Here is a 26,485-nt window from a genome sequence, read left to right as displayed (position 1 = left end):
CACACACACACACACACACACACACACACACACACACACACACACACTGTGGACACACTCATGCTTTTTCACACACACACAAATAAAGGATCAGGCCGCTCCACAGGTGAAAGCTCTTCCTCTTGCGGATCGCTGAGCCAAGCGTTCAAGCAGAAAAGTAGAAAATTTGCTTCTGCTCTGTGCTCCCTGCACATTCTGTGTCTTAAACAGTACCACACCATACCTCTGATCTAAATGAATCTGGGGTTTTTTGTATCTCATCATACACTGATTGAATCAACCTAATGTTACTAGGAGCTGCAGTTGGCTTTTATTCTTCAGAGCCATATTAACGAGAAAAGCCCATGAAAGTGACTAAAGGAGCTGCAAGGAGCCAGGGAGGGAGCGAGCAAGAGGGAGTTTGTTACGCAGCGTTTATCTGTGGTATGGTGATGACTCTTTTCCTCCAGCCTCTCAGCAAACTAAGCGCTTCCTGCCTGTTTTTTTTTCAAACAGCCATTTTTGTCCTTGAAACTAAAGCACACGCAATGAATTACAACCATCTTAAAGAGCTGTCAAGAAACAAGAGAGGGCTGGTTAGAGCAGAGGAGGTGAGGAGGAGGAATTCAAAGCCACACTGTTGGGGGAAAGAGGAGCGAGACAGGCGGCGAAATGAAAAACTGCAGAAGAGCTGCTGGGCCTTTGATGTGAGCGCGAGCATTAAGCCTGCTCTCGCCACCGCAGGCAAGGCTGAAGTTATTAGCAACTGGCTTCACGACCGAATACTGTTGACTGAGTAGACGACAAGAACAACTGAGGTCCAAAATTATTCATAAGCCCCTAATCGCCTTTTAAATATCCAAAGTAAACAGCAAAGAAGCCGATCCAACCTTTAACAAACTGTATGCTCTCAGCGATATGCTGCATATCTACAAGAACAATCTGTGTTGTAATGTTTGTGCTATGAAAAGCTTTTAGAGAAGTTTGAAGTTTGTTTAATTTTGCTCTTTTAATAGTCAGAGAGATTGGAATGCACCAAGATGAACTGTTCTCTTAAGAGAATTTTCTTTTTTCCCCTCAAGAAACCCACAAAATGTTGTGATGTACACATAATCAAGAGTGTCACCATGCTCATGGCTCCACGAGGGAATTCCTATGAGCTAAAAAGAAAAAAAGTGATCTGATGATTTTAGTTTAGTGTTTGAGAATTTTTCTTTTTTGACCACAATAGGAAGTTTAACATGCTGATGTTTAGTGTGGATCTTATTTTGTCACGAACACATTTTACGTTAGTATATTTAACTTTCAAAAACACACAGGACTGCTGCCTCCCGAGTGACAACCTCTTGTGAATGTGGTCAGGTCGCGTGCTAATCAGACGGTTGGTGGTTTGAGCCCTCTGCAGGCTGAAGTGTCCTTGGGCAAGATACTGCAGGATGCATCAATCAGAGTGTGTGTGTGTAAGCAAAAAGCAGTAGAAAATCTAAAGGCACAGAATAAATAAAAAGAGCTGTGTAAATGTGGCCTCGCAGCACAATTGCACTTTTGCATAAAAAAGCAGAACAGGAGTCTGTTTACCATCTGAAGAGGAGTACTGAGCACAGTTACAGGACAAACAGTGCATCTTAAGGGCAAGACAACTCTATAGCCAAAAAAGGCTATATGCACTGTTCTTTGATAGGTTTACATTTTGTTGTCACAGAATGAGCTTCTTGATTACACCTTTGTTGTCTTCATTGGTCAGTGTGACACCATTTCTCAACCACATTCATAGGCATCTTGTGCCAACATGCAGTGAAGTGTGCAGTACTGACAGGCTGAGCTGGTTGTGTTTACAACTAGTGGCAGTGAGGCAGAGTGTTCTAGCTGCAGATGAATGTGTAGAGAGTGATTACCATCTGACAGAGAGGACAGCACCTGAGAGTAGGGGTGGTGGGAAAAAAATCGATACAGCATAGCATTGCAATATTTTACGCAGCAATATTACACTATACAGGGACACCAAACATGGATATTTAAATTGATCTAAATACTCAAGAACAAGAAAACTATGAACACGACTGCTCACCTCGGGGACCTCTGTCCTGAACATTAGCCGAGGAAACTTACATTAACTCAGCTCAAGCAAAATCAACCAATCAAACTTCCTAATTCAGAGCAAGCTAATAGCTAAGTTGGTAAAAACAGGACAGCGAGCTTCTTATATGTGATTGTAATCAATGTTTTTTTCACATTCTGCAGCCAATATGACTAAACATTTGCCCAGAGCTTAAGGATGTTGAACCATGCATGACTTGCACAGGTTGCCTGATAGGAGGCAACCTTTCTGCAAACAGTTGCAATCTGACTTGGACTGACTGAAGTCACTCTCAGAGAGACTGTCAAAATTTTGTAAATAATTACTACCTAATTTATAAACACAGACAAATTGCCAACCTGGTGCCATTGGTCTGAACGATACTTTTTTACTGAGCACAACTTGAGGGAGCTCAACTCAGCTGGCTCAGCTGGTTGTGTTCTGGTTTATATTCCTGTAGAACTGAAGGCTACTGAGCATGTAATGTAATAGTTAAATGTGAATTTCTGTCTATGTGTTTTTCAATGATTTATTACAGTTTATTGCTGTATTATGAGAAACAGATTGCATATAATTGCCAACTGATGTCAGACTAACTGTCTCATGGCAACATTTATGGCAGGTTTTAGTGACGTGCTGGTGTGCTTGAAGTTGTGATAAGCACTTACCATACTGGGTTGTCAATTATACAAAACTAAGCTTGATTTAAATTACAGTTAACTATACATTAAGAGAAGAAGGCAATCCAATTCAGATTCTAGCTACAGTCATTAACACCTTTTATGCAGTGTCACACTAATTGAAAATGCACATACATCCATCTATCACATGGATGTATCCATCTATATACGAAATTGTGCCAATGCAAGTCTTACATAGTTAACAGACAATAAAATCATCACTCATTAATTATACATCTTTTCAGTCAACTCATCCTTGTGAGCATAACCTTTAACCTGTGGGAAGATTAAAAAAAAAAAAAAAGACAGCCAACTTTCCCACCAGTAGCATATGAATCCTCATGCCATATGGTACAATTGTCATCTGTTGCAACATAGTTCTCAGTAAATCTCTATAAATGTGGCCTTGATCCTGGGGGAAAGGATAGCTTGGCCTCCACACCCACTATGGATCAGCAGGCTTTCCTCTGTACTTCCAGTGGATCGGTTTCAACTGGAAAGAGACAGGTGCTTCACTTGACCTGAGTTGTCAGGACAAATTCAAAAAAGGTCACGCAAGATACACATCTCACAGAGAATGCAAAAATGTCGCGGTATTCACGACTGTTAAACCTTGGATATTTGACATAATTAAATTCCGCTGACCCTGAAATCGCCTGGACCCCGTGTCAGTTGTCCTGCCATCAAAGGAACATATATGTGTGTGTGTGTGTGTCTGCTTTCACAGTCGGCGGTGACTCATTCCTCTCCACTGTAACACATGTGTGGCTACATAATGGCACAGCTTTAAAAGGGCCGCATGCTTTTGCTGCTCCTTCGGTGGTTTGTGTACTAGGGAGGGACAAAAAAAAGTGCTCAAAATGAAGAGCGAGACAGATCCTCTGTGATTAACATTTAATTCAAGAGTGCGCATTTCTAGCTTTTCCACTGCCCCACCGAGTGTGTGTATGGAGTGTGTGAAAACACACACACATGAAAACAGGCAGATGAAGCCTTGACTTAGTGTGTGTGTTTACATGGGTGTGCTACAAAAAACATGGAATTAAGCATGCGACTCTTTTGTAGATGTATTAGGGAGTGGCTGAACGAGTGAAGCAGTGATAGTAGCAGAGAAACAGAGACCATCCCTGGTTATTTGCATAAGAAGAGCTATGAAAGGGGAAACAAAAACGTGTTGTATAACATTCAAGAATTCCAGACGTGATCTAATGACTAAAAAAGAAGGGGGCCAGCAGGATTAAGAGATTTGCCATGTTTCCCCCCTACCTGCCTCTCCCTTCTTCCATGTCCCCTAAGGAACATCTCCACAGCCATCTCTTGTGGAATAGGGCAGACAAGACAGCGCTAGCCCCTGCTTCCTGTGCTGCAGGCTGCAGCTCTCTCAGTTCCCTGCTCAGGAGAACCCATTAGTCCACAATTTGTTTGATAGCCTGGACACATGAGGGGGGGTCTGTTTAATGCATGAGTTAGAGGAAACGCATTACTGTAGTGTCGCTGAAGGAGGAGACCATTGCAAAAGACCACATGGAAATAAAAGAGATAAAGTAGATGATGTTGGAATGCAATGATTATAAGTAACAAATGGGCTTGTAGCCAAAAATGATATATTCTCTTAACTTTTGTTCCATTTATTTTTAATTGATTTTCTAAACTATTCCACAGCAACTGTCTAAAAGAATGACAGTAACTATGCTGTCACTCATTTAATTTGGACTGTGTTGCTTTTTTTGAAGCTAGATGCTACCTTATATTGATGAAAGGGTAGAGTTCTAATTTACCAGCTAATACTGGCAAGCTTGGATAGCAACCTGTATCCATAAACTGTATGGGTACAATGAAAAACTTTGAAAGAACTGTCCACAGAGGGTAAAATAATTTCTTGCACCAAGCTTTAAATGTGCTTTTTAATGATGTAAGGCTTGGCACTTTAACATGGGAGTCTGTGGAGATTGACTCAGTTTTGGAGCATGCCTCAAGTGCCAGCTGGAGGAACTGCACCTGTGGAACTTTCACGATTCATAAATTTTCAGATCTGGATGTTGCCCCTTGGAAAAAAAACATAGTCATCCTGTTTTAAAGCATTTTAGCTGTTCGTGAAACAGTCAAACATTTAATAGAAAAATATTGAAAAACATAAAATGATGTTCTTTTCTGCCAGTGGTCCAATATGAGTCAACAGGGCCAGTGCTGGCTGGTAACAAAACCAGTGTAGCAGTTCATTCCTACAATAATCTTTGCGCGATCACCACTGAACTTGTTTATAATGTTATATATGATGACTTCAAAGCAGGCTTTTGTTCCTAAATGGCCTCCACCTCCACACAAACAGCAAGTAGTTGCATAAAGCATTCAGAATTTTTAAAAAACAGGCAAAGTGGCAAAGTGTGTGTGTGTGGGGGGGGGGGATTGCGAGTTTACAGGGATTTCATTTGTACCTTTATGCAACTGCCAGTGTCGCCAAGGTGCAGGTGGGACGGATGGCGATGTGATACTACTGCTGTTAATGTTGAGTTCTCATATGGCGTCCATACTGGTGGACACAGCAGTGCTGTGCATACCAGTCACGAGCACTGTGAAGCATTCAGAGCAGGCTGCTTCACCGTTACTGTATTTTAAAAAGAAGCATGAATGGCAAATGAATGCCAAATCTGATTGCCAAATGTGGGGTTCATTGCACGAATTTTGCAAACACATTAGCTTGTTTATTATATCATATCATGTTGGCTCCAACACATGAAGCTCACCTGCATTGTTTGCTGCTACACACTGTTATAAACCACATGCACAAAAGCGAAACTATGTGAGGCAGTGAGGAGCCCTGAGGAGTCCTGGACAGGCTGTTATCTCATCCAGGGAGATAGGAAGTATGGACAGGAAATCTAGAGGGAGGGGGAGGAGAGGGCCCATATGGGAAGTACAGTGTAAACAGTCTCAGCTTTTAATCATCCCAGCTCACGTTCGGAACTGGACACACTTTGATGTTCTCCCTCAGTACCCTCTCCACCCTCCCCTCCTTAGTTCCCAAACGGCTGTGCTGAGGGCCAGCCGAGGGGCGGGTGTGCAGATAGTGGCCTGGGACGCTTTAGAGAGACGGGGAGGCATTCACTACCTTGTAGGACACTGAGACGAAAAAATGTGAAGTGTTGCACAGTTACCCAGTGTCAAGCCTTAATTATAGCTTATGTATTTGAGGGAGCTCTCAAAGTTCACTTCAACATTTCAAAAACAACAATGCAGAAAAGGAATAAAAGAAAGTCAAGATGACTTTAAGTTAACATAGGTGGAGTTTTAAGGATGCCTTAATTGGACCTGTTAAAAGAACACAGTTTATCTCCATTTCTGAAAAAGAAGTTCCAACAACAATCCTCAAGTTCGTCATTGTTTCAGAAGCTTTTGGGCTTCTCCTTTAATCACCGAGTTTCATTTTGGAAGGGAGAGGGAGTCAAAATTCCTCAGCACTTGTATTTGTCCAAATAGTGCTGGCCAGACCCCAGCCAGTGTTCCAGTGAGCGTGTTCATTCAGAGGAAAGGGCACACTTCCAGGGAGATCACAGTTTAACAGATCAGACGGAGACAAGTACCACAGTGAAATCTCATGGATTCAGAACTTCAGAGTTTGTCCCACACATGGTAGCAAACATGATCAAAACAAGGATGCAATGCAATTCCCAGGCTCAGGGAAGCAACGTATTGATAAAGATGAACAAGCATCTAAAATGACAAAAGATGAAAACTCTGTCAATCCATAAAAATTTTCAGAAAAGTGGAATTTATAAAAGACATGCATCGACAAGGTTGGCTTATATTTAACACAGACGAGAATGCTATGCAAGATGGAAACTGGAACTTTTTAGCCATCAGTCCCCTCGTCCACTGGAAGACAAGAACATAAAGTGGGACCATGAAGCTGCCTGCAGAGGCAACAGAGACCTGTTACAACAGGCCTGAGCTGCAACAAAGAGCATCCTGCAGCATAACACCACCTCTGTGCAGTATGAGAACAGCCAGGGAGGAGAGAGCCTCGCAGGACCATGCCCTCCCAGCCTTGGACAGCAACACAATTGGTGGTTTGACCAGAGGAAAACAGAGTAGATGTATAACCTATTTGGGCAGCCGAAAAAAAAGAAAAACAGAAAGAAACAGGGGGAAAAAAGCAGGGATCTTATCAGCACAAAATTAGGCTGACGGTGGCAGAGATAAAAAAGAATGGTTTGAGGGTGGCACTCAACCTTTCATCCTCACCTTTAGGGGAATACACAGCTTCATTAAAACCCTGTGTCGCCCTGCAAACATTGCAAAGTCTTAAACAACAACAACAACAAAAAGCTGGAAATCCCAGAAAGCTGGAAGTGCTTTGATCTCAACAGCTATGTGTTATGTATCCACAACATGTTGTCAACATCCCACACAGACAGGGTCCAGTCAGATCAGCTTAAAACTGGAGTGGGAAAACAGAAGTGGCTTTTCACTGTGACTAATGCTGGGCTTTTCTCCATCAGAGCATTATAAATCCTTATCAACTATGGCAAACTGCAGCATCTGGCTCACCATTCACAAAACCTCCCATACCTGGTGAGTGAAGCGAGACAAGATCCCACAGAACCTAATATCTTTCGTCCCGTGTCTCTGGAGACGGCAAATAAATCGACACGGCGGAGCTTTACAGCGTAGGGACCTTAATCCACTCTTGAATCCTAAATATGCACACTGAATAGAGAACATACTTCACATTTGGACAGTTAAAGGCAAGATTTTTAACCTAAAAAAAACCCCCATTAAATGACAGGTTTTATATTGATCTCGACATGCTGTCATTTTGCAGTCACTGGCCACACCTTGATATTAAATATAATGGGAGAGAGCATCAAATGCCAAAAATAGTCACTGCAAAACAAAACAGTTACCTTAGAAAAGATACACGTTAGAGAGGCTGGTGGACTGAGCCAAACCACTGTTTCTCAGGAGAGAGCTAAAATAGACTGAAAATAAGCTAACCTCAATAACACGTTTGTCATCACTGTTGTTAAAGGAATTCATATGTTCTATCATCACAAGCCCAGTGTTGAGTGGAAAGAGTGCTGCTGTAAGCAGCTCTCAGAAAGGCACACTGTGCTCTGTAACCCATAGTCTCTGCTGCAGGAGTCTTTTAGCAGCGGATGCTGTGTAAACTGTAGGGAAACATAAGTCACTCTACAGAGGGATTGGTGCACTGAAAGAGGTGGGAGTGTAAAATAACTTTCCAATTAAGGCTTTTAACACAGACTAAGTTATTAGTCAAGCGGTGATTGCAAAAGAGGTTAAAGTGACTCTCTTGGGGGGGGTCCAAAGAATAACACTTACTGTGTTAAGTGTTCCCAGTAGTGTACTATAGGAGAAGCTTTCAGGCTGGTAATCCATATCTGACAGAGCAGAAGTGTAACTACATGTGTTGTAAAGCTGTCCTATCAATACACAAAATGAAGATCAGATATTGACCATATGATCATTGAGTTAGTCTATTGCAGTTTATGGAAAATTGTTGCACCAGGTGCCACAAAGGTGCTGGGCCACCTGTGCACCAGGTGAGCTTTGAGGTAAATGGACAGTGATGTGGTCATGTAGTGAAGGTACCCTTTGATGACACCCTACCTGCATGAGTTTTCCCTCTGCTTTGCCGGCACTTCCTCCCACGAACACCCCTTCCAAGGTGAGGGGTTTCCCCGTGGGCTCGTGCTTCAGCAGCGTCACCTTGATAATCGCTCGGAGAACCGGCCGCTCGGACTCCAGGCCCTGCTGGCCCAGCACCACCTGCAGAGCCGCCATGAGCAGCCACGGCCAGAGCCCGGCCGGGCGCCGCTGTGGGACGGTCATGGCCTCGGCTGTAGCGGCGGGTCCCGGCCGCACATCTTGGACTTCAAAGCAGGCAAGCACCGCGGATAAACAAGACGCAGGAAAGCGGTATCGACAAGTACACGCACAGGTCCCGCTTTATTCCTTCTGCCTACTTGCTTAACAGATCTGGGCTTTCAAAGCCGGAGGACTTCCATGGTAACTCATAAAACTTCCATTCAACACTAGAGTTAATATTCCCAGTCTAACACGTTACAGATATGCATATGTCTCACGTGGAAAGTGATGTCTCACACGAGGAAAAAGCTCCGATTAACTGTTATCCAGTGTCATTAATGTGGGTTGAGAAGCACTGCATGCGCCAGTGCACTGTGAAGACGAGCCGTGCCGTATTAGATCTTAAAGAGTGCATTTGTTTCCACCGGGGTGCTCTTCATCACAGGCGGGTCTATGTCCTCGTCTGGAGGGTGTTTACGTGGTAGCTTAACTGCGGTATCCTCTCCAAGAAGGACGGGGTCCTCTCCTGGCAACTGTGTATCCGTAAATCCTCGGGACTGTTTTTACAATGCAGCGCACATTGACCACTGTACCTTCCAGTCACATTTTGCGAGCACACAGGAGGCAAAGCTTTAAAAGTTAAACCCGTCCCGTGAGAGCAACACTTTGTGGATAAATCCACCAAAAACGCACGAGAGCGACGTCTACGACTTCAAAGGCTGGCTTACAGGTTGCCGCCGGAGAGTTATGAGGCATGCTGACGGATCAAATGCGGCGCCGAAAAGTTGGGCAATGTTTCTTACAGCCGACGAGTTGCGAAAAAATAATCCTCGAAGAAGCTGCTCCGTTCAGCACACAGCTCTGTGTAATTATTAACCGAAGCAAACGGGCCGTTGCCTTACTTTGCTTGTAGCCTGGTAATTAAAACTGGGTCCGAAGCGGCTTCAGTGACACGGCCATCAACTTCTTTCAAACCTACCCGTCAGGGGGGCGACACGCGCGCGCGCACGCATACACACACACACACGCAGGCTTCCCCCGAGTTCAGTGCCTCCGCTGCACTGTGAGAAATTAGACCCGATCCTCCTGAGAAGAATGAAGGAAATTGACTCGTTTATCAAAACTATCACTGAAAGCGGAGGGGGAAATCTGCAAAAAGTTAATTTAAAAAGTTGCCCAGCCTCCTTGTAGTGTTTGTTTGAAGGGGATAAAGCATAGAGACACAGTGTACTATTATAACACCGTTCTAGAACTTTACCTCCCCGACTCTCTGTCTCTCCCCTGGGATCTCATTGAAAGTGTCTACCTGCTCCCTCTCCTGCTACTTTCACGTGCTAACGGGGACGGGAGTTTGATCAACACTTCACCCCTAATCTTGTAAACAGATTGTGTTTCAAGTGTTTTACGTTGTTATTTGTATAAGCCATTAGTGGAATTGCAGCGTTAGTACTACATTTTTCTAACGTCACTGAAAATCTATTTTGCGGTAAGAATCAAACGCAATCTAATTTTCTTGCATGTGTAAGAACGTAAACATACAAACAAACAAAAATCGTTCATTTTCTTTTAACGTTATCGTAGGTGGAGTTAACGAGGAGCACCTGAATGCAGCATTAGTAAGTGGAAGGCGGATCCGCCGAAAAGCAGCAGTTTCACCAAAAACAAGTAAGTGGCTCCCTCTGGTGTCTACAACAAGCAACACCCCTTTATTATTAATAATGCAGTACACACTAAACATCCAACCATAAACTGTATTCACGTTTATTTAAAATTCTAGTTTCATATTTTAAAAAGTACATCAATAGTGAGAATAAAAAGGTAGGGAAAACACAATAAAGCAAACAATCAGTAGACAAAGTGTTTCTCCCTCGTAAAATAATTTGAGTCCTTTTTAAGCACTCCAATACCAATTTATGGTTTACAAGACTTATTTTTCTATTTCAGTTCTTTGAAAATAACATTACAATCTGGTAAAACTATTTCACAAACTCATGTACGTAAATATCCATGCTTTATACATTTACAAGCATACTTGTTTTAAAAATGTAATTTAAAATTTTACAGAAATAAAAGCATCAGTGTTAATTACAATGGATGTGTAAAATAAGAGGAGAAAACATTACTGTACAACTACATACAATGTACAACATATATGTACTTCTGCAAAAGACTTTGTAATAAGATTTAAAAGAGAACAAAGCAACAAGCATTCACACAATAAATCATCTTTCCAATTCGAGACTCAAGTATGGTAATAGTAAGAGCTTAAGCTCACATCCTGGAGTGACTCAAGGCTCCCTGTCACATGCCAATCAAACCAACAAGCTGAGATCTATGATGAGAAATATGAGACACTGTCATCACGGATCTGTTGATTTTAGCAAGCATAAAAGCCTTAATTGCCTTTTCTTTCACTAATTTTACTCTGAAATTTGACCCTAAACAGCCTTACCTAAAGAGTTGGTGTATTTCCTGTGCAGCTGCTGTTATAATTTCAGACTGGAATCACTGGAAGTATCACCAACTGTAACAGGTACAATATCCCTCTCATGATCTGTGGTAACCTTAATGTAGGGACACAGAGAAGGCAAATAATCCAGGCTTTCTGCTAAACTATATATAAGGCCACTAAATATATATATAGTATAGATTTATTCAAATTATATAACAATATCAATAATTTTCTGTATGAATACAGCCTGAAACATAATCGGATTTTCACATGTTCTACATGTTGTTCTAAACGTTGAAAAAGAACCAACTTTTCAAAACAGTATGCAAAATATTTGCTACATTTTTTAACTATGCGGAAAGATCCATTATTAATGATCTGTGTATGGAAAAAGCTTCAGTGTCAGGTTTGATCACCTAGAGCAACAGTAACCTCATTGCCACTTTATTAGGTACACCAACTGCGTCTTAACACAATTACACTCAACAAAAATATAAACGCAACACCTTTGTTACTGCTCCCATTCCCCATGGGATGGACGTAGAGACCTAAAATTCATTCCAGATACACAATATAACCATCCCTCCCAAACAGTGGTCACAAATCAGTCCAAATGTGTGGTAGTGGGCACATCTGCTATATTGAGATAATCCATCCCACCTCACAGGTGTGCCACATCAGGATGCTGATCTGACATCATGAGTAGTGCACAGGTGTACCTCAGACTGCCCACAACAAAAGGCCACCCTGGAATGTGCAGTTTTTTGCGCTATTGGTGGTCTGGGGACCCAGAACCGGTCAGTATCTGGTGTGACCACCATTTGCCTCATGCAGTGCAACACATCGTCGCATGGAGTCTATCAGATTGTCAATTGTGGCCTGTGGAATGTTGGTCCACTCCACTTCAATGGCTGTGCGAGGTTGTTGGATATTCATGGGAACTGGTACACGCTGTCGTATACGCCGGTCAAGCACATCCCGAACATGCTCAATGGGTGACATGTCCGGTGAGTATGCTGGCCATGCAAGAACTGGGACATTCTCAGCTGCCATCTGCCCTGAACAATGTGAACCATGATTCATCCGTGAAGCGCACACCTCTCCAACGTGCCAGACGCCATCGAATGTGAGCACTTGCCCACACAAGTCTGTTACGGCGACGAGCTGGAGTCAGGTCAAGACCCCGATGAGGACGACGGGCATGCAGTTGAGCGTCCCTGAGACGGTTTCTGACAGTTTGTGCAGAAATTGTTTGGTTGTGCAAACCAATTGTTCCAGCAGCTGTCTGGGTGGCTGGTCTCAGACGATCTTGGAGGTGAACCTGCTGGATGTGGAGGTCCTGGGCTGGTGTGGTTACACGAGGTCTGCGGTTGTGAGGCCGGTTGGATGTGCTGCCATATTCTCTGAAACGCCTGTGGAGACGGCTTATGGTTGAGAAATGAACATTCAATGCACGGGCGACAGATCTGGTTGATATTCCTGCTGTCAGCATGCCAATTGCACGCTCCCTCATTGCTTGTGGCATCTGTGGCATTTTGCTGTGAGACAAAACTGCACATTCCAGGGTGGCCTTTTGTTGTGGGCAGTCTGAGGTACACCTGTGCACTACTCATGATGTCAGATCAGCATCCTGATGTGGCACACCTGTGAGGTGGGATGGATTATCTCAATATAGCAGATGTGCCCACTACCACACATTTGGACTGATTTGTGACCACTGTTTGGGAGGGATGGTTATATTGTGTATCTGGGATTAATTTTAGGTCTCTACGTCCATCCCATGGGGAATGGGAGCAGTAACAAAGGTGTTGCGTTTATATTTTTGTTGAGTGTATCTACTGAGTTGATCACATTGCAGTAACCCAGAATGTGCAACATCAGACACTGATGATCTACTGGGATTTCCGCATCTCTGAATGCATACATCCTTGAACCTTTATGCAGATGTACTACAACATTAGAGGATGACGCTGAGTGCCACTCAATTGCTGCTGCCACACTCAGATGGTCAGAATCTCGCATGTACAGCATGAAAGCATGGATCTATCCTGCCTTTTATCAATGGTTCATGCTGATGGTGATGTAATGGTGTGAGGGATAGTTTTTGGTACCAACTGAGCACTGTTTAAACTCCACAGCCTGTCGGAGTGTTGATGCTAACCGCATCCATTCCTTTATTACCAATGTGTCCCCATCTTCTGATGGCTGCTTCCAGCACCATGCCACAAACCTCAAACTGGTTTCTTAAGCACAACAGTGAGTTCACTATTATTTTACTCAACTGGTCTTCACAATATCCAGATCTCAACCTAATAGAGTACCTTCAGGATGCTCTATTAGGTTATTCCCATCGTGTGCATCTGACAAAACGTCAGCAACTGTGTGCTGTTATCACTTGAGTCTGAACCAAAATCTCTGAGGAATGTGTCTCATGTTCCTCAATGAAAAAAGATCAACTATCATTTCTAACCTTTCTTGCAATTGCAGGCTATCAAGAACCAAAACCACTGTGCTGCTCTGATCCACCCTCCCGCCTTCCCTTGCAAACTTTCCTACAAGTTTGGGTTACTTTACTGTCTAGCACAGTAAAGGAAAAAACATCTTAGATCAGGAACGTGATGCATCAAAAAATACCTCAATGTCAAACATTACAAAAAAACATAAAACAGATGTACTTTAGCTTCAGGAACTCTTCAATGCGCACCCTTACCTCAATGATAGCATCCTCAGGCATTTCCTCTGGTACAGACTCCACACACTGCTCTTTGTATGGAACTAGAGGAGCAATACTCGATGCAGATACTACGGTGGGTCCAGCAGAGAAAGGGATAGACCTGATGACACTGTTGCTGTCACACAGTGGGCTGTCACGGGTGTTGGATGAAGACTCTAGCTCAGGGACCACCTCGTCTTGGGGCTCAACTTTAACCAGGCAGGTATTGGGTGGAGTCTGCATGACCTCATCTGCGATCTTAAAAATTGCCTCCAAGTTGATTTCACAGTTTTTCACCTCCTGCTTCTCATTTTTCTGCAGGCATTGGTTATTGTCTTGGAAACACAACATACTGACAGGATATCCTGCCTAAAGTGGTGATATAAAAGCATATGTTAAACATGGCCCAAATACCGCTCACTGACTTGTTACGTCACATGACAGTGGTCCTACCTGATAATAACTCTGAGGCGAGAATAAGCCTGTCTGAAGGCCACCACCTGCCATATGAGGGGCCACAAGGTTGGGATGGTAGCAATGACCAACTTCAGGAAAGACAAAAGATAGCATGTTAAGTGAAGTGGTACACTGGCTATATTTTACTAAATAATATTTAATGCTTACGTGGGGAATAGTAGCCAGGCTGGTACTGAGCATTACAAGGACTATAACTGGTGAAATTTGGACTTCCATGGTTTGCGTGGGCCAGGAAATTCTGCTGAATGTGCACAGCATTGGCGCTTGAGTTTACTCCAGTGTAAGGGCGGTTTAAAGGTACTGGTAGCTCTTTGCCTGAGGAAAACAAAGCAGAAGGAAGAGCCGCAGCCCTCATCAGGAATCGTGGTGGGATGGGGGTCCCAGTGTAGGCTTGGGTTTTACTTGGATAGTAAGGAGGAGTGGCCATTTGATTTGTGGGGCTCAGCAGCAAAGAGCCTCCCGAAGAAACTGGAAGACACAAAGCACAACAACAACCTTTTAGACAGTATGAGAGGGCTTAAGTGTTGGTACAGGAGGGCACAGACTTATTGTCCTTAATAAGTTCAATATGGTGTTCGGAAATATGACAGAAAACCCTATCAGCAGGTAATATTTCTTGAAAACATCTGAGTATTTTCTCTGTGACATGTAAGATTGTCAAATGAAAGTTTAGTAATTCCTCTGGTCAACAGAAAAATATATTTAGAATACTCTCAAATGAGGTCAACTCTCCAGCAACACTTAGTACAGCTTTATTACTTATGTCAAGGTCATCCCTCATGAAGGCCACAGGCCCAAACATGCCGATCAAGTAATAAAGCTGTGCTTCAACCTCTTTAGACCCTTGTTCTAAAGAGGAAGTAGGCGAAGTTGCGGCAGAAAGCTTTGTTCTGTTTTAAAGAATATTCTTCAGTTACAAAGTTTATGTACATAAAATGGGACAGTGTTGTATTTTTTTAAGGAGCTGATGACCCTTTTTACACAGAACTACTGTGCACTTTTGCAGAAACTACTCTTGTGGCTGAGGAACGGTTAGTGTGAACTTGAGCACCTCAGGGAAACCATATTTCCACTATTATCCCTTAATAGCACTTGCCTCTTCTCATAGATGTTCCTCTGTCTTCCCCATCCCGATACAGGCGCTGATATCCACTCGGGGACCGGCACTTTATGTTCAGACCGGCTTGCAGCTTGGCCTTATTGTCCACGGTGAGCCTCCTCAGCCTCGAAACGAGTTCAGGCTGGTCTCGCTTGAAGTTGGGGTTGTAAAAGCTTGGATACTCCTTGCCGTCCAGGTCCTGTTGAGGCTCGGCCTTCTTGAACCCGTACAAGTTGAGCTGACGGACAAAGCTGGAGAAGTTGGTGGTTTTGAAGGAGTCGGCACTGCCCGCGGTGATGGCATTTGGAGACAGGATCTGCTTCTCGAACAGCTGCTGGTCAATGACGATTACCTCGCCCTGGCGGTCCCAGCAGATGGCGTTGTAGGCCGGGTTGTTCACCAGACGCCACAACTTTGCAGGAAAATTGCTGGGGTTGATTGAGTCCGGGAGTGAATTTAAACCGACTTCCATGCCTTTGCCTGTGCAACTGAGACAGGTATAACAATATTAAACAGCCCTGGTCAAAGCAGCTAACCTGCTTTACATGTTTATAACGTTACTATTTAACTTTAGTTTATGTTTTACACTCAAGTTATAATAAGTTAACAAAGTTATTTAACCACCATTCATTATATTAAACACATAATTACCCTTGTTAATGAAAACGGATTAAACTTTTTTAAAATTATAAATAAAATGCTGTAAAAAGTAAAATGTTATCTTTCACTGTTTCTGTTACTCTGCTAGCATTAGCTAACATTAGCAGTGGCTGTGTTATCTTGTCAAACAGCCTCTCCTAAGTAAAGAACTTTTTAGTTAAGAGCTGTTTTATCCATCTCCATATTTTCTCATATATTTTAAGTAAGGTTAAATCTAAAATAAACACTGTAATAACTGCACCTGTATCACCAAGTCGCACTGGGAACCGTTGGAAGTTTACTGCCGTTGGTGGAGGTGCTGGAGTTCAATGTGACATCCCTCCGTTACTTTAAACAACGCTTAATTTTGGGGGACTACAAAGCCCAAGATCCTTTCACATTTCAACGCCGAAACTGGACCCTAAACGTCACACAGAGAGCCAAAAACAGTTTACAGCCTCTGGTTTACATGCTTTTGTTGCCATAGGCACACAAATGCCTTTAGGTAATATATGTTACTTTTAAACTGTTTTGCAAATAGCTCCAATGAATGCATCGCAGGTTCTCACACAGCCTGCTGTTTATAGCTTACATTTCACATCATCTGAGTTTATTTCTGAGTTTATTTACTTGCAGCTTCATACAAGACGCAAGATGATGAGCCTCTCCAAAGTTGGATGTGGCACGGCAACAGTGCAGTGACAAACGCAGGTTAATTATCCATGATAAACAAATAAGAAACAAAATGTGAGAAAACGATGTTAACTGTTGAAAGAGATTTGACTGGTAACATAATCAGTGTTTAGGTCAATGGAATTAATAGATGTCACCAAGCACATGTGGTGTGAAACTGTACCAAATGAAAACGCGCTGAGCTGTGTCGCCACCTAGTGATAAGGAAGTAGTTTATTTATTTATTTTTTGTTGTTGTTGTTGTTGTTGTTGTTGTTGTTGTTGTTGTGATTATTATTATTATTATTTGTATTTAGATGTAGACAGCATCATCTATCTACATTTTGTGAAAACAAAAAATCTCACTGCCAAGCCAGTAAAATACATCCAATTTGTATCCTTTCATTGTCAAAATCCGATGTGTTGCTAATTCTATGTAATATTAACAACCTGTTAACAACATTACATGAGACTGGTGTGTAGCACCGCTTGAGGAGAACATGATGCCTTTATTCAGGTATGCAAATTCTGAAGTCAGTGAAACAATAACTCCAATCTCCACATTTCGACCTTTCTTCGAATTAGGTTTTTCGACTTTAATCTCAAAATTTCGACTTTATTGTCAAAATGATCAATAATATTTTTGTTTCTTAAGGTGGCCCTAATACTATGTCGTAAATATCCATCCATTCGCTTCCGCTTATCCTTTTCAGGGTCGCGGGGGGCGCTGGAGCCTATCCCAGCTGTCATAGGGCAAAAGGCGGGGTACACGCTGGACAGGTCGCCAGTCTGTCGCAGGGCTAACACATAGGGACAGACAACCATTCACACTCACATTCACACCTAGTGGCAATTTGGATTATCCAATTAACCTATCCCCATAAGCTGCATGTTTTTGGACGGTGGGAGGAAGGCGGAGTACCCGGAGAGAACCCATGCAAACACGGGGATAACATGCAAACTCCACACAGAAAGACCCCGGCCTGATGGTGGAATTGAACTCAGGACCTTCTTGCTGCGAGGCAACAGTGCTAACCACCGTGCCACCGTGCTGCCCATAAATATCATAAATCGTAAATATCACTTTAGTTTATTATCAAACCTGGCAGCTCTGCACTCACCTTCAAGACTGAGGACGTGGTGAGAGCCCTCAGGAGGACCAGGGAGAGGAGCTCACCCGGCCCTGACAACATCAGAATCAGAATCAGAATCAGAAAGGGTTTTATTGCCAGATGTTGAGCAGGTTTACAACATTAGGAAATTGCTGCGGTGCTTCAGTGCAAACATACTGTCATAAAAATATAAAAATAAGAATAAGAAGTCAAGTTCTGAGGCACTGTGCAAGGCAACTAGGAAGTGTGTTCCAGACTCTATTTCAACACTCAATTGACAGTCACACCGCCCCCAGCTGTGGAAACACTCCACAGTCACCCCCATCCCCAAAAGAAACAACCCAAAGTCTCTCAATGATCTTCATCCTGTGGCCCTTACCTCCCTGGTGATGAAGGCCATGGAGAAGATCATAAAACAGCACATTGTAAGAGCAACTGACCCCCTGATGGACCCACTTCAGTTTGCTTACCGTGCACGCAGAGGCGTCGATGACGCAAAAATCTTCATCTTGGACTCCATCCACAAACATCTGGAGCTCCTTCACTCCTCCGCCAGACTTCTCTTCGCTGATTTTTCATCAGTGTTCAACACTCTGCAGCCTCATATCCTGGCCATTAAACTTTCTTCCCGATTTCACCTGATCATCTAATCCTGTGGATATTGGACTTTTTGACCAACAGGACTCTGGTCTCTGTTCCACCTCCACTGGCTCCCCCCAGGGCTCTGTGCTCTCCCCCCTGCTCTTCATCCTCTAGACCGATGACTGCAGATCCACTCTTCAGAAGTTTGTAGAGTGGTGTGACAGCTCCAAACTTGAACTGAACGTGAGCAAAACCAAAGAGATGGTGGTGACCTGGCTGCTTCAGTCACCACCACCATCCATGGGAAGCCTGTGGAGGTAGTTGAGGAGTACAAATACTTGGGAACCATTTTTGACAACCTCATGAAATTCTCTGCTAACACAGAGGAAATTCTCAGGAGGTGCCACCAAGGGCTAATGGCCTTGTTGGCTGAAAACCTGTGCAAGAGTTCTGACAGGCAGGCCAATGATTTTTGAGCACACTGATGCAGTGTGCTGCAGTCTGTTCCTGTTCTGAAGGCTGAGGGAGGGAGTGGAACCAGCAGGTAATGGAGAAGGTCATGTTGCTTTCCAGGAAGGCATAGTAAAAAGGCATAGTAAAAATTAATTAATTAACGTATTAATGACCCCTCTCACATTCTTTACCCCGCATTTCAATGGCTCCCCTCTGGGCGGCGCCTCCGCTGCACTTCCTGCAGGACTGAGAGGAGAAGAGCCACCTTTGTCCCCAAAGCCACTCTCCTTTTTAACTCCAGTCGATAAGACCATTTCCCACACCCATAAACATAAATTACTCTACACTCTTTTTTTATGCTGCTAACACTTCATTCACTTTTAGTCACTTACAGTTATTTATTCACTTATTCAGTCACTTTAATTTTAAAACTGTGTATATACTGTATATTTTAAGTATTTTTTTTTATCTCATTCTTATTGCCTGTTTATGCCCTGTCCTTATTTTTTAACGTCATGCTGCTCTGTTGTATCTTAATTGCCCCTTGGGGATAAATAAAGTCTCCCTGATTCTGATTTTTTTTGTGCATGGACTTTTATTCAGGCGGACTACAGGGACGCCTCTGGGTTGCTAGGGCCTTATAAAGTGACGTAATATCCAGGCGACTAGAAAATCATCATAATATTAGTTGGCGTGATTGTTTAGTGTTTGTTCAATTATTTCGTCCGAACATAATGGCATTAGAAACAGTCCCCAAAGACCTGCGCCACCTGAGAGCCTGTCTGCTTTGTTCGTTAGTGAAGGTAAATCTTTATCTGAGAGAAAAACACTGTGAGGCTAGCTCCTGTGCTAACGTGGTGCTCTGCGCAGTGTTTTCCTCCTGTTTGGCCTAACAGGAAAATTAAAACTTCGAAATGACGCTTGGTTGCTTTTAGTCAAGGAATTATACCTAAGTATTCACTGAGGCATTTTTGTTTACAAAAAGACATCTGTGCTAGTTTTTTTGGTTTCTAGTCCCACGATAACGACTTGGGGCCGTACTAGAAAAATGTACAGAACCTGGCAGAGCCTGGGTAGAAGGTGATGTTATTGTGACAAAACGCAGAATAACGTTATTGGTTTGTTTTTTTTCTTAAGGTCGACAATAAGAAAAGAAACAAGGTGGACAATAATGGCTGAAGCGAAACTAAATATTTTAAGATTAACTTTAAAGTTAAAAATCCACGATAAATGAAACTAGAAACATTTATTGTTCCTCAATGCTTCCTCAGTGATTTATTTCGTAAGGTCGTGCGTGCAGGGAATCTGACTTTATTTTTGAGAAATTAAAGGTTTTTATTTTGGAGAGATTTCATTTAAAGTATAGCATGTTTACAGTAGTTTAAATGCGGGCTTCTTTTTTTTTGTTTTTTTTGTTTGTTTGTTTGTGGGGGGGGTTGGCAAATACTAGAAATGACACTTTGGCACAACACCAACACACAATCCCATCTCACTTTATTGTTATTGTTATTATTATTATCATTATTATTGGCACAACACCAACACACTATCCCATCTCACTTTATTATTATTATTATTATTATTGTTGTTGTTATAGTAGTAGTAGTAGTATTAATACTATTATTATTTAACCATGCACAGCCGTTATCAGTGATTGTGCCAAGGTTTGTTGGCATCATTATCTATGGTGGGTTCCAATATATGTATGACCCTCATTAGAAATAATAGTCTTGCTACACTGAAGTGCAGCATTTTTAAAGCAGTTAATATTTCTCAAGTAAAATCTCACTTCTCATTTTTGATCCTTTCTTCGAGCTCTTTTTATTGGACTCATGCAATCTGATACCTCACTTTTCTCTTGCTATCTTCCAATTTAGACCATTGACCAGTTTGAATATGATGGCTGTGACAACTGTGAGTCATACCTCCAGATGAAGGGGAACCGAGAGATGGTGTATGAATGCACAAGTTCCTCGTTTGATGGGTAAGTGTTGACTAAGCAGTAACCATGTGTTTCTTTGTCTGTTCTTCCCTATGGTTTACTGACACTGATTAAATGTTTATAGTGTGATCGCCATGATGAGTCCTGAAGATAGCTGGGTGGCTAAATGGCAGAGAATAGGTAAGGATCTGCTGAAGCATACAGTCATGGTTTTAAAAATAGAAGAAGACAGTACATTCAGTTCTAAGGTTTTATGTATCAGGACATGATAAAAAATGTTAAATTGTTCATTATTTATTTAAGACAAAAAGGAGACACTGTTTCTGGAAAAACGAAGTACATCTGTGGGGGGTTACTCCCACTAGGTTTATATCTGGGACTCTCCACCATTTGACCTTAGAACTGAAGAAGCTTCTCGGATGAGAGGTGAAACGTCTTCAAGCAACTTAAAGAAGTCCAGACGCTTTTCTTTGACGAAGTACATCTTACACTGCTTTTAGGGTGAAAAACAATCAGCGGGGATCTCATGAAAGCAACTGTTAGTGCCCATCAATTTGGGAAGGATTATAAACCAAACTATTGGAATGTCATCATTCTACAGTGAGATCAATTACTCACAAGTGAAAAACATTCAAGATAGATATAAATTTTCCCAGTGGTGAACATCACAGCAAAGTCACCACAAGGTCAGACCATACACTGCTCAGAAAAAATGAACAACTAAGGCTTGTTTGAAAGGGTTGTCAGGAGAAAGCCTCTTTTCTCTGCAAACCAAAGCCATGCTGCCATGTTCTTTTTTAAAGTTGCATCTGAACAATCCACAAGACTTCTAGAACAATCCTATCAAAAGAGGCCAAAGTGGAGATGTTAAGCCAGTTGGTTGGAGAGAACCAACTGTCAAGCACGGTGGTGGAGGGATGATGGTTTGGGCTTGTTTTGTAGTCTCAGGACTTGAGCACCTTGTAGTCGACTATGAACTCCTACCAGGGTATTCAAATGTGAGGAGATGTCCCCAAAGCTAAATGTAGACTAAAATTGGGTCATGCAACAGGACTATAACCCCAAACACAGCCGCAAATCTACAACATAATGGCTGAAAATGAAAGGAATCAAGGTGCTGCAATGGCCCAGTCAAAGTCCATGCCTCAATCTGACTAAAATGCTGTGGTGGGACCTGAAGAGACTGTGTGTAAAAGAATGCCTGCAAGCCTCAATGAACTGAAGCAACAACAACAACAACAACAACAAAAAGAATGAGCCAAAACTCTTCCACAACGATGAGAGAGACTGATAGTCAAATGGAAAACTGCTACTTTAAGTTATTGGTGCTAAAGGTGGTTCAGCAAGTTTACTGAATCATCCAGAAAATCCAGAAATTAGTTTTTCCACAGTGCTTATAGATTTTGGCTTTGGATTAGTTTTTGTTAAATAATGACACAGTGTAATATGTTATGTTGTTGTTCAAATGAAGTTATTTACCTAATTTTAAAACCAGGACTATAACATTTTTTACATGCTTTTTAATAAATCTTGTAAAACCTGCTAGTTATTAATGATAGCCACATAGTTCAGATTATGATCCATTTGTGTAATTATTTTTTTTCCTGCTCTGTCTTTCAGGCAACTTCAAGCCAGGTGTATATGCAGTTTCAGTGACTGGCAGACTACCTCCAGGTACATTCAAACACATCAGGGCACACACATTGGTTGGAATTGTCTTCTCACTTCATATGTTTCGGTTGCTCATTATTCTCTTCTCTGAAGGCGTAGTGAGAGAGCTGAAAAGCAGAGGGGTGATCTACAAATCCAGAGACACGGCAGTAAAGACGTAAATCCTGCTGATTGTCCCCAGAGCTGGATCATACTGTTTCACCATGTCTGTGATGTCTTCTGGAAATGTTAAGTTTTTGGAGCTTTTTAAATTTGGAAAAAAAAAACAAAGATTGCTGACACATAAGAAAAGGTAGATATGTCTTATTTGTTTGAATAGTTTACGTGAAATAAAAACCTGTTTTATAAAAAAAGTGAGTGAGTGTCTTAAAACAAATGAATACATTGGATTTATATGCACCTGTAATCTGTGAATTAACTAAGTTTTCAGTGTCCCCGAGCAAGTGAACATGATCAGTTAATTTTTAATGGGACTAATCTGTCTACTGTCCAGAAGGGCACACAATGTGGTTTCTGACTGATGACCTTGAGCTGCGGTCCAAAATGATGATGATGATGGGGGTGAGGTCTCTAAGAGGACTGTGGTTAGACTCCGAGTTCATTCAACCTTTCTGGAACAGATTGCTGATATATGTTGACCAGAGAATACAAATAAACGCGTCCACATTCATGACTAACCTGGATATTTATTTGTTTTTAAAGGTACCTAAATTAGGTGGACCTTAGATTTTAGGTTTTAGACCATTTTTGACTTTTCAATTTATTTTATTTTTTGAAGGTTTTTTCCTATTTAATCTTTATCTTTCAACATATAATGTCAGTTTTTCCACTCCTACAAGCCATTATGTTTGTTTATTTTAAAGTTCTTTAGCAAATAATTATAACTAGAAAATGCATTTTCTAACGAAACTGCAGTGTGGATGCTGATAGCTGAATGTTTTGAGCGGAAATGAAGCAACTGCTGAATGTTAAGTTAAAAATGTTGAAGGAGATGAAAAACAGAATGTTTCACTTGAAAACAAAAGTGTTTAAAGCTGATTTTCAGACAGAGGAAGAAGTTGAAAAGTAGCTGACCATGTTTAAAATGTACAGTAGAAAAAGTTGAGTAATGACAAAAGAAAATTCAGAGTCACAAAACATCTGAAGAAATGTTTGAAACCTCATATTATTTAAGTCCCTGAATGTCTGAAATGTGGGAAAATCCACTACAGACAGTTAAATACTGTAACTTTTAATCATCCGGTCAGAAAAGATGATCATCTGGTCATGATCATCAAAAGTCATCAACTGACTCCACTGCCCACATTCTGCCATTGAAATACATGGTAAATTTTTGTTGAATAAAGTTGAATAATTTAAAAAATATAAAAGTAAAAATGAGGAAAATACAAGCAGTCATGTCCAAAAGAAGAGGAATCTAACGGTGGTTGACTGGTTTTTCTAAGTTGAACGGTGTTGAAGGAGATAGATGCCAAAAAATGTACGGAATATGAAAAGTAGAAGAACAATCCTTGCTTGTGTGCTTAATCAGCATCCACACTAATAAAGCCAAATACCATCACCAAGCATTATTTCATTATTTCCGTTAAAAAAAAAATGTGACAGGTTAGTATCATGCATCTAATAACATGCGTTACTTTTAATAGTCAGCAGGGGGCGACTACACTGGTTGCAAAAAGACCCTTGGCTCCTTTTCTCTACAGTCTCAGCAAACACAGACAGCTTTATGGTTTTAATCTCTAGTTTCACATTATGTTGAATAAAACTTTCTTTTACAAATGATGAATTCTTACAGTCAGAAAGGAGGATTATTCAGGGTCATTAGCCAATAAGTTATATAATCGATTTCTCTCTCTGTTTCTTCCGTCACCATTTGTCACATATGGTCGCAAAACACTAAGATGGCAAAGGTGGTTCATTCTGATTGTTGTTCATTCTGAGCAACAGTCTCACAGAGTTCATCATGTTTTTTTTAGTTGGCTAGACCCTTTAAAAAAAATCCTCCCTGTACTTCTTTAGCTGCACCACTAGATGGTGCTTTTTACTCAGTGCCGGAATTCCCTGCAGCCGCCGACACTGCCGAGAGGTGGAGAACTCTCAGCCAAAGTGTGAACGTGTAAATTTAGCTAACCTTTCACCTGAAGTGCTGCGTGCGATAGTCTCCAGTTAAATTTAAGCCTTTTCAGATCCGGTATCTGCTGTGGTTACCGTTTCACTTACAGCACAATAGTGTGAAGAGAATATCATCTTTATTGTCATCCTGTGCTGTTCAATATATCAGGTGTAGTTCAGGTGGAGTACTACACTACTGGATTATATTATCACTTAAGAAAACACCTCCACTTAACACCATGTGTGTCCTCTGACTTAACTGCAGCCTGGAGGACATCCTTGCACATGATCTCGGTCCGCTTCTCCGGTTGTCTTCATTTGTGATGCTGTGAGTCTTCACTGCACCGACACCTGCTCCTGACATTTTGTTGCAAAGGCACAGTTAGTGAAGCCAGTCTGTCAAAACTCACTGAGAACTCTTAGCCATATTGAAGACCAACAAGCGGACCCGTAACGCTGGCAGGAAACTTAAAACTTGGTAAAATAGCAGTAGGTGAAAACTGCATAAAAAAGATGCGATGCGATATGAAAGCTGTGCCGGTTTCATGTTTCACAAAGCATTTCTCATTTTACTTTTGCGGGTAACCTGAAGAGACGTGCGATGACGTTAATCAAATGTCATGACCTACAATGAACGAAGAACTACTTATTTTCATTGTTCTTATCTCCATAAACTGGAGAAAAAAAGGTTAATCCACCAGAGGATAACTTTTCTCCATCTATTCATAATGATGACATAATCTCTCTAGAAGAAAATATGCAGATCAGTGCTGAAGATCACTGCCGGTTGAAATCCTGTATTTCACAATTGCTGAACCACAGTGAGACACATCATTTTCTCCAAACTCCAAACACAAAATCAGTTTTTAAAAAAAATGAAAACACAGTGTTCTGGACACATGACTTCTTCTTTCTGACCTCCTGTGGCTGTCTTGTGTGTGTGTGTGTGTGTTCTCTGACTTCCTTGCACCATCCACAGACATGCAGGAGAAGTTAATTGGTGTTTCTCGATTGGCTGTGTGTGTGAATGGTTACCTGTCTCTCTGATAGACTGGTGATCTGGTGTTTCACCACATTTCACCCAGTGACAGCTGGGATAGGCCTAAGAAGGTAAAATGGATGGATGATGTGCTCTGTATACTAAGGGGAGTATAACATCATAGTCAAGTACTGATCTAACATGGACACACAGTAAATTCTAGCTAATTCTAGCAATGGTTAACTCTGTGTTCAATTTGCATTCATGTATTTAATTCCCCCAGCTGCCACATTCGGGTCAGAGGTCAGGGTCAGCAACCAACCCTGTAGCACCTGTGCCGTTTCGTTCATGGCAGGCGACCTGCTGACTCTCTGCTTTGTGTAACATCTGGTATTTTGCAGTAAAGGAGACACAAATTATTATGTAAGTTTAAATATTGCACAACTTCATGTATTTTACAGAATAAATAAATATTGCAATGTAAGTAAATGTAATAAGTGCCTAAATTCTGGGTATTTTAAAGGAAAGGATACACAAATTATACTGTAAGTAATTTTAAGTACTACATCATTTTAAATACTGTGTAATTCCTTGGTTATCTTGTGGAAAAGCAAACAATATTTCCCCATCTTACATTGTATTTACAGTTTAGTTTTCAGGTCACAGGCCATATTGTGGAGTTGCCTAACTTCCAGTTATTTTAAAGGAAATGAGACAATCCTTTCCTGTACACTACCTTTGAAATTTGTGTTTGAACAGTGATTGTGACACGGAAAAAATAGACTTGGCTTCATCATTACGGTCACGTGGGTCTGCGAATTTTGATAGTCCTTAGTTTTTCTTGTAAGTGGTTAAGAGAGGACAGTCCTAATCTATCTATCTATCTATCTATCTATCTATCTATCTATCTATCTATCTATCTATCTATCTATCTATTTATCTATCTATCTATCTATCTATCTATCTATCTATCTATCTATCTATCTATCTATCTATCTATCTATCTATCTATCTATCTAT

The 26,485-nt window shown here is 41.6% G+C and overlaps 2 protein-coding genes across 3 annotated transcripts in view; one reads left to right on the top strand and one right to left on the bottom strand.

Annotated features, from left to right (window-relative positions):
- Positions 1–16,731, bottom strand: part of LOC102211796 (E3 ubiquitin-protein ligase RNF43-like) — a 121,982-nt gene extending 105,251 nt beyond the window's left edge. Inside the window, exons 1-5 of one of the 2 annotated variants that reach the window (XM_013912095.1) lie at positions 16,205–16,731; positions 15,301–15,791; positions 14,352–14,519; positions 14,181–14,272; positions 13,725–14,096 (exon numbers count right to left, since the gene is read on the bottom strand). In XM_013912095.1, the coding sequence (XP_013767549.1) occupies positions 13,725–14,096; positions 14,181–14,272; positions 14,352–14,519; positions 15,301–15,775 (1,107 nt within the window). In that variant the 5' untranslated portion in view covers positions 15,776–15,791; positions 16,205–16,731. Of the gene's footprint in view, positions 1–13,724; positions 14,097–14,180; positions 14,273–14,351; positions 14,673–15,300; positions 15,792–16,204 lie in introns of both variants that reach the window. The other variant, XM_013912094.1, reaches the window with a different exon arrangement.
- A 2,628-nt stretch (positions 16,732–19,359) lies between these two features.
- Positions 19,360–23,048, top strand: supt4h1 (SPT4 homolog, DSIF elongation factor subunit). Its single transcript, XM_005737787.1, has 5 exons — positions 19,360–19,564; positions 20,639–20,745; positions 20,828–20,883; positions 22,324–22,377; positions 22,468–23,048. Exons 1-5 carry the CDS (start codon positions 19,496–19,498, stop codon positions 22,533–22,535), a joined length of 354 nt encoding a protein of 117 aa, XP_005737844.1. The 5' UTR covers positions 19,360–19,495; the 3' UTR covers positions 22,536–23,048.
- The last annotated feature ends 3,437 nt before the right edge of the window (positions 23,049–26,485 follow it).

This window comes from Pundamilia nyererei, unplaced genomic scaffold (genome assembly GCF_000239375.1).
Source record: "Pundamilia nyererei isolate P.nyererei 1_Seehausen unplaced genomic scaffold, PunNye1.0 scaffold00080, whole genome shotgun sequence".
Taxonomy (NCBI): Eukaryota; Metazoa; Chordata; class Actinopteri; order Cichliformes; family Cichlidae; genus Pundamilia; species Pundamilia nyererei.
Note: the sequence above shows the minus strand (reverse complement) of the source record. Positions and strands in the feature narration are given on the sequence as shown.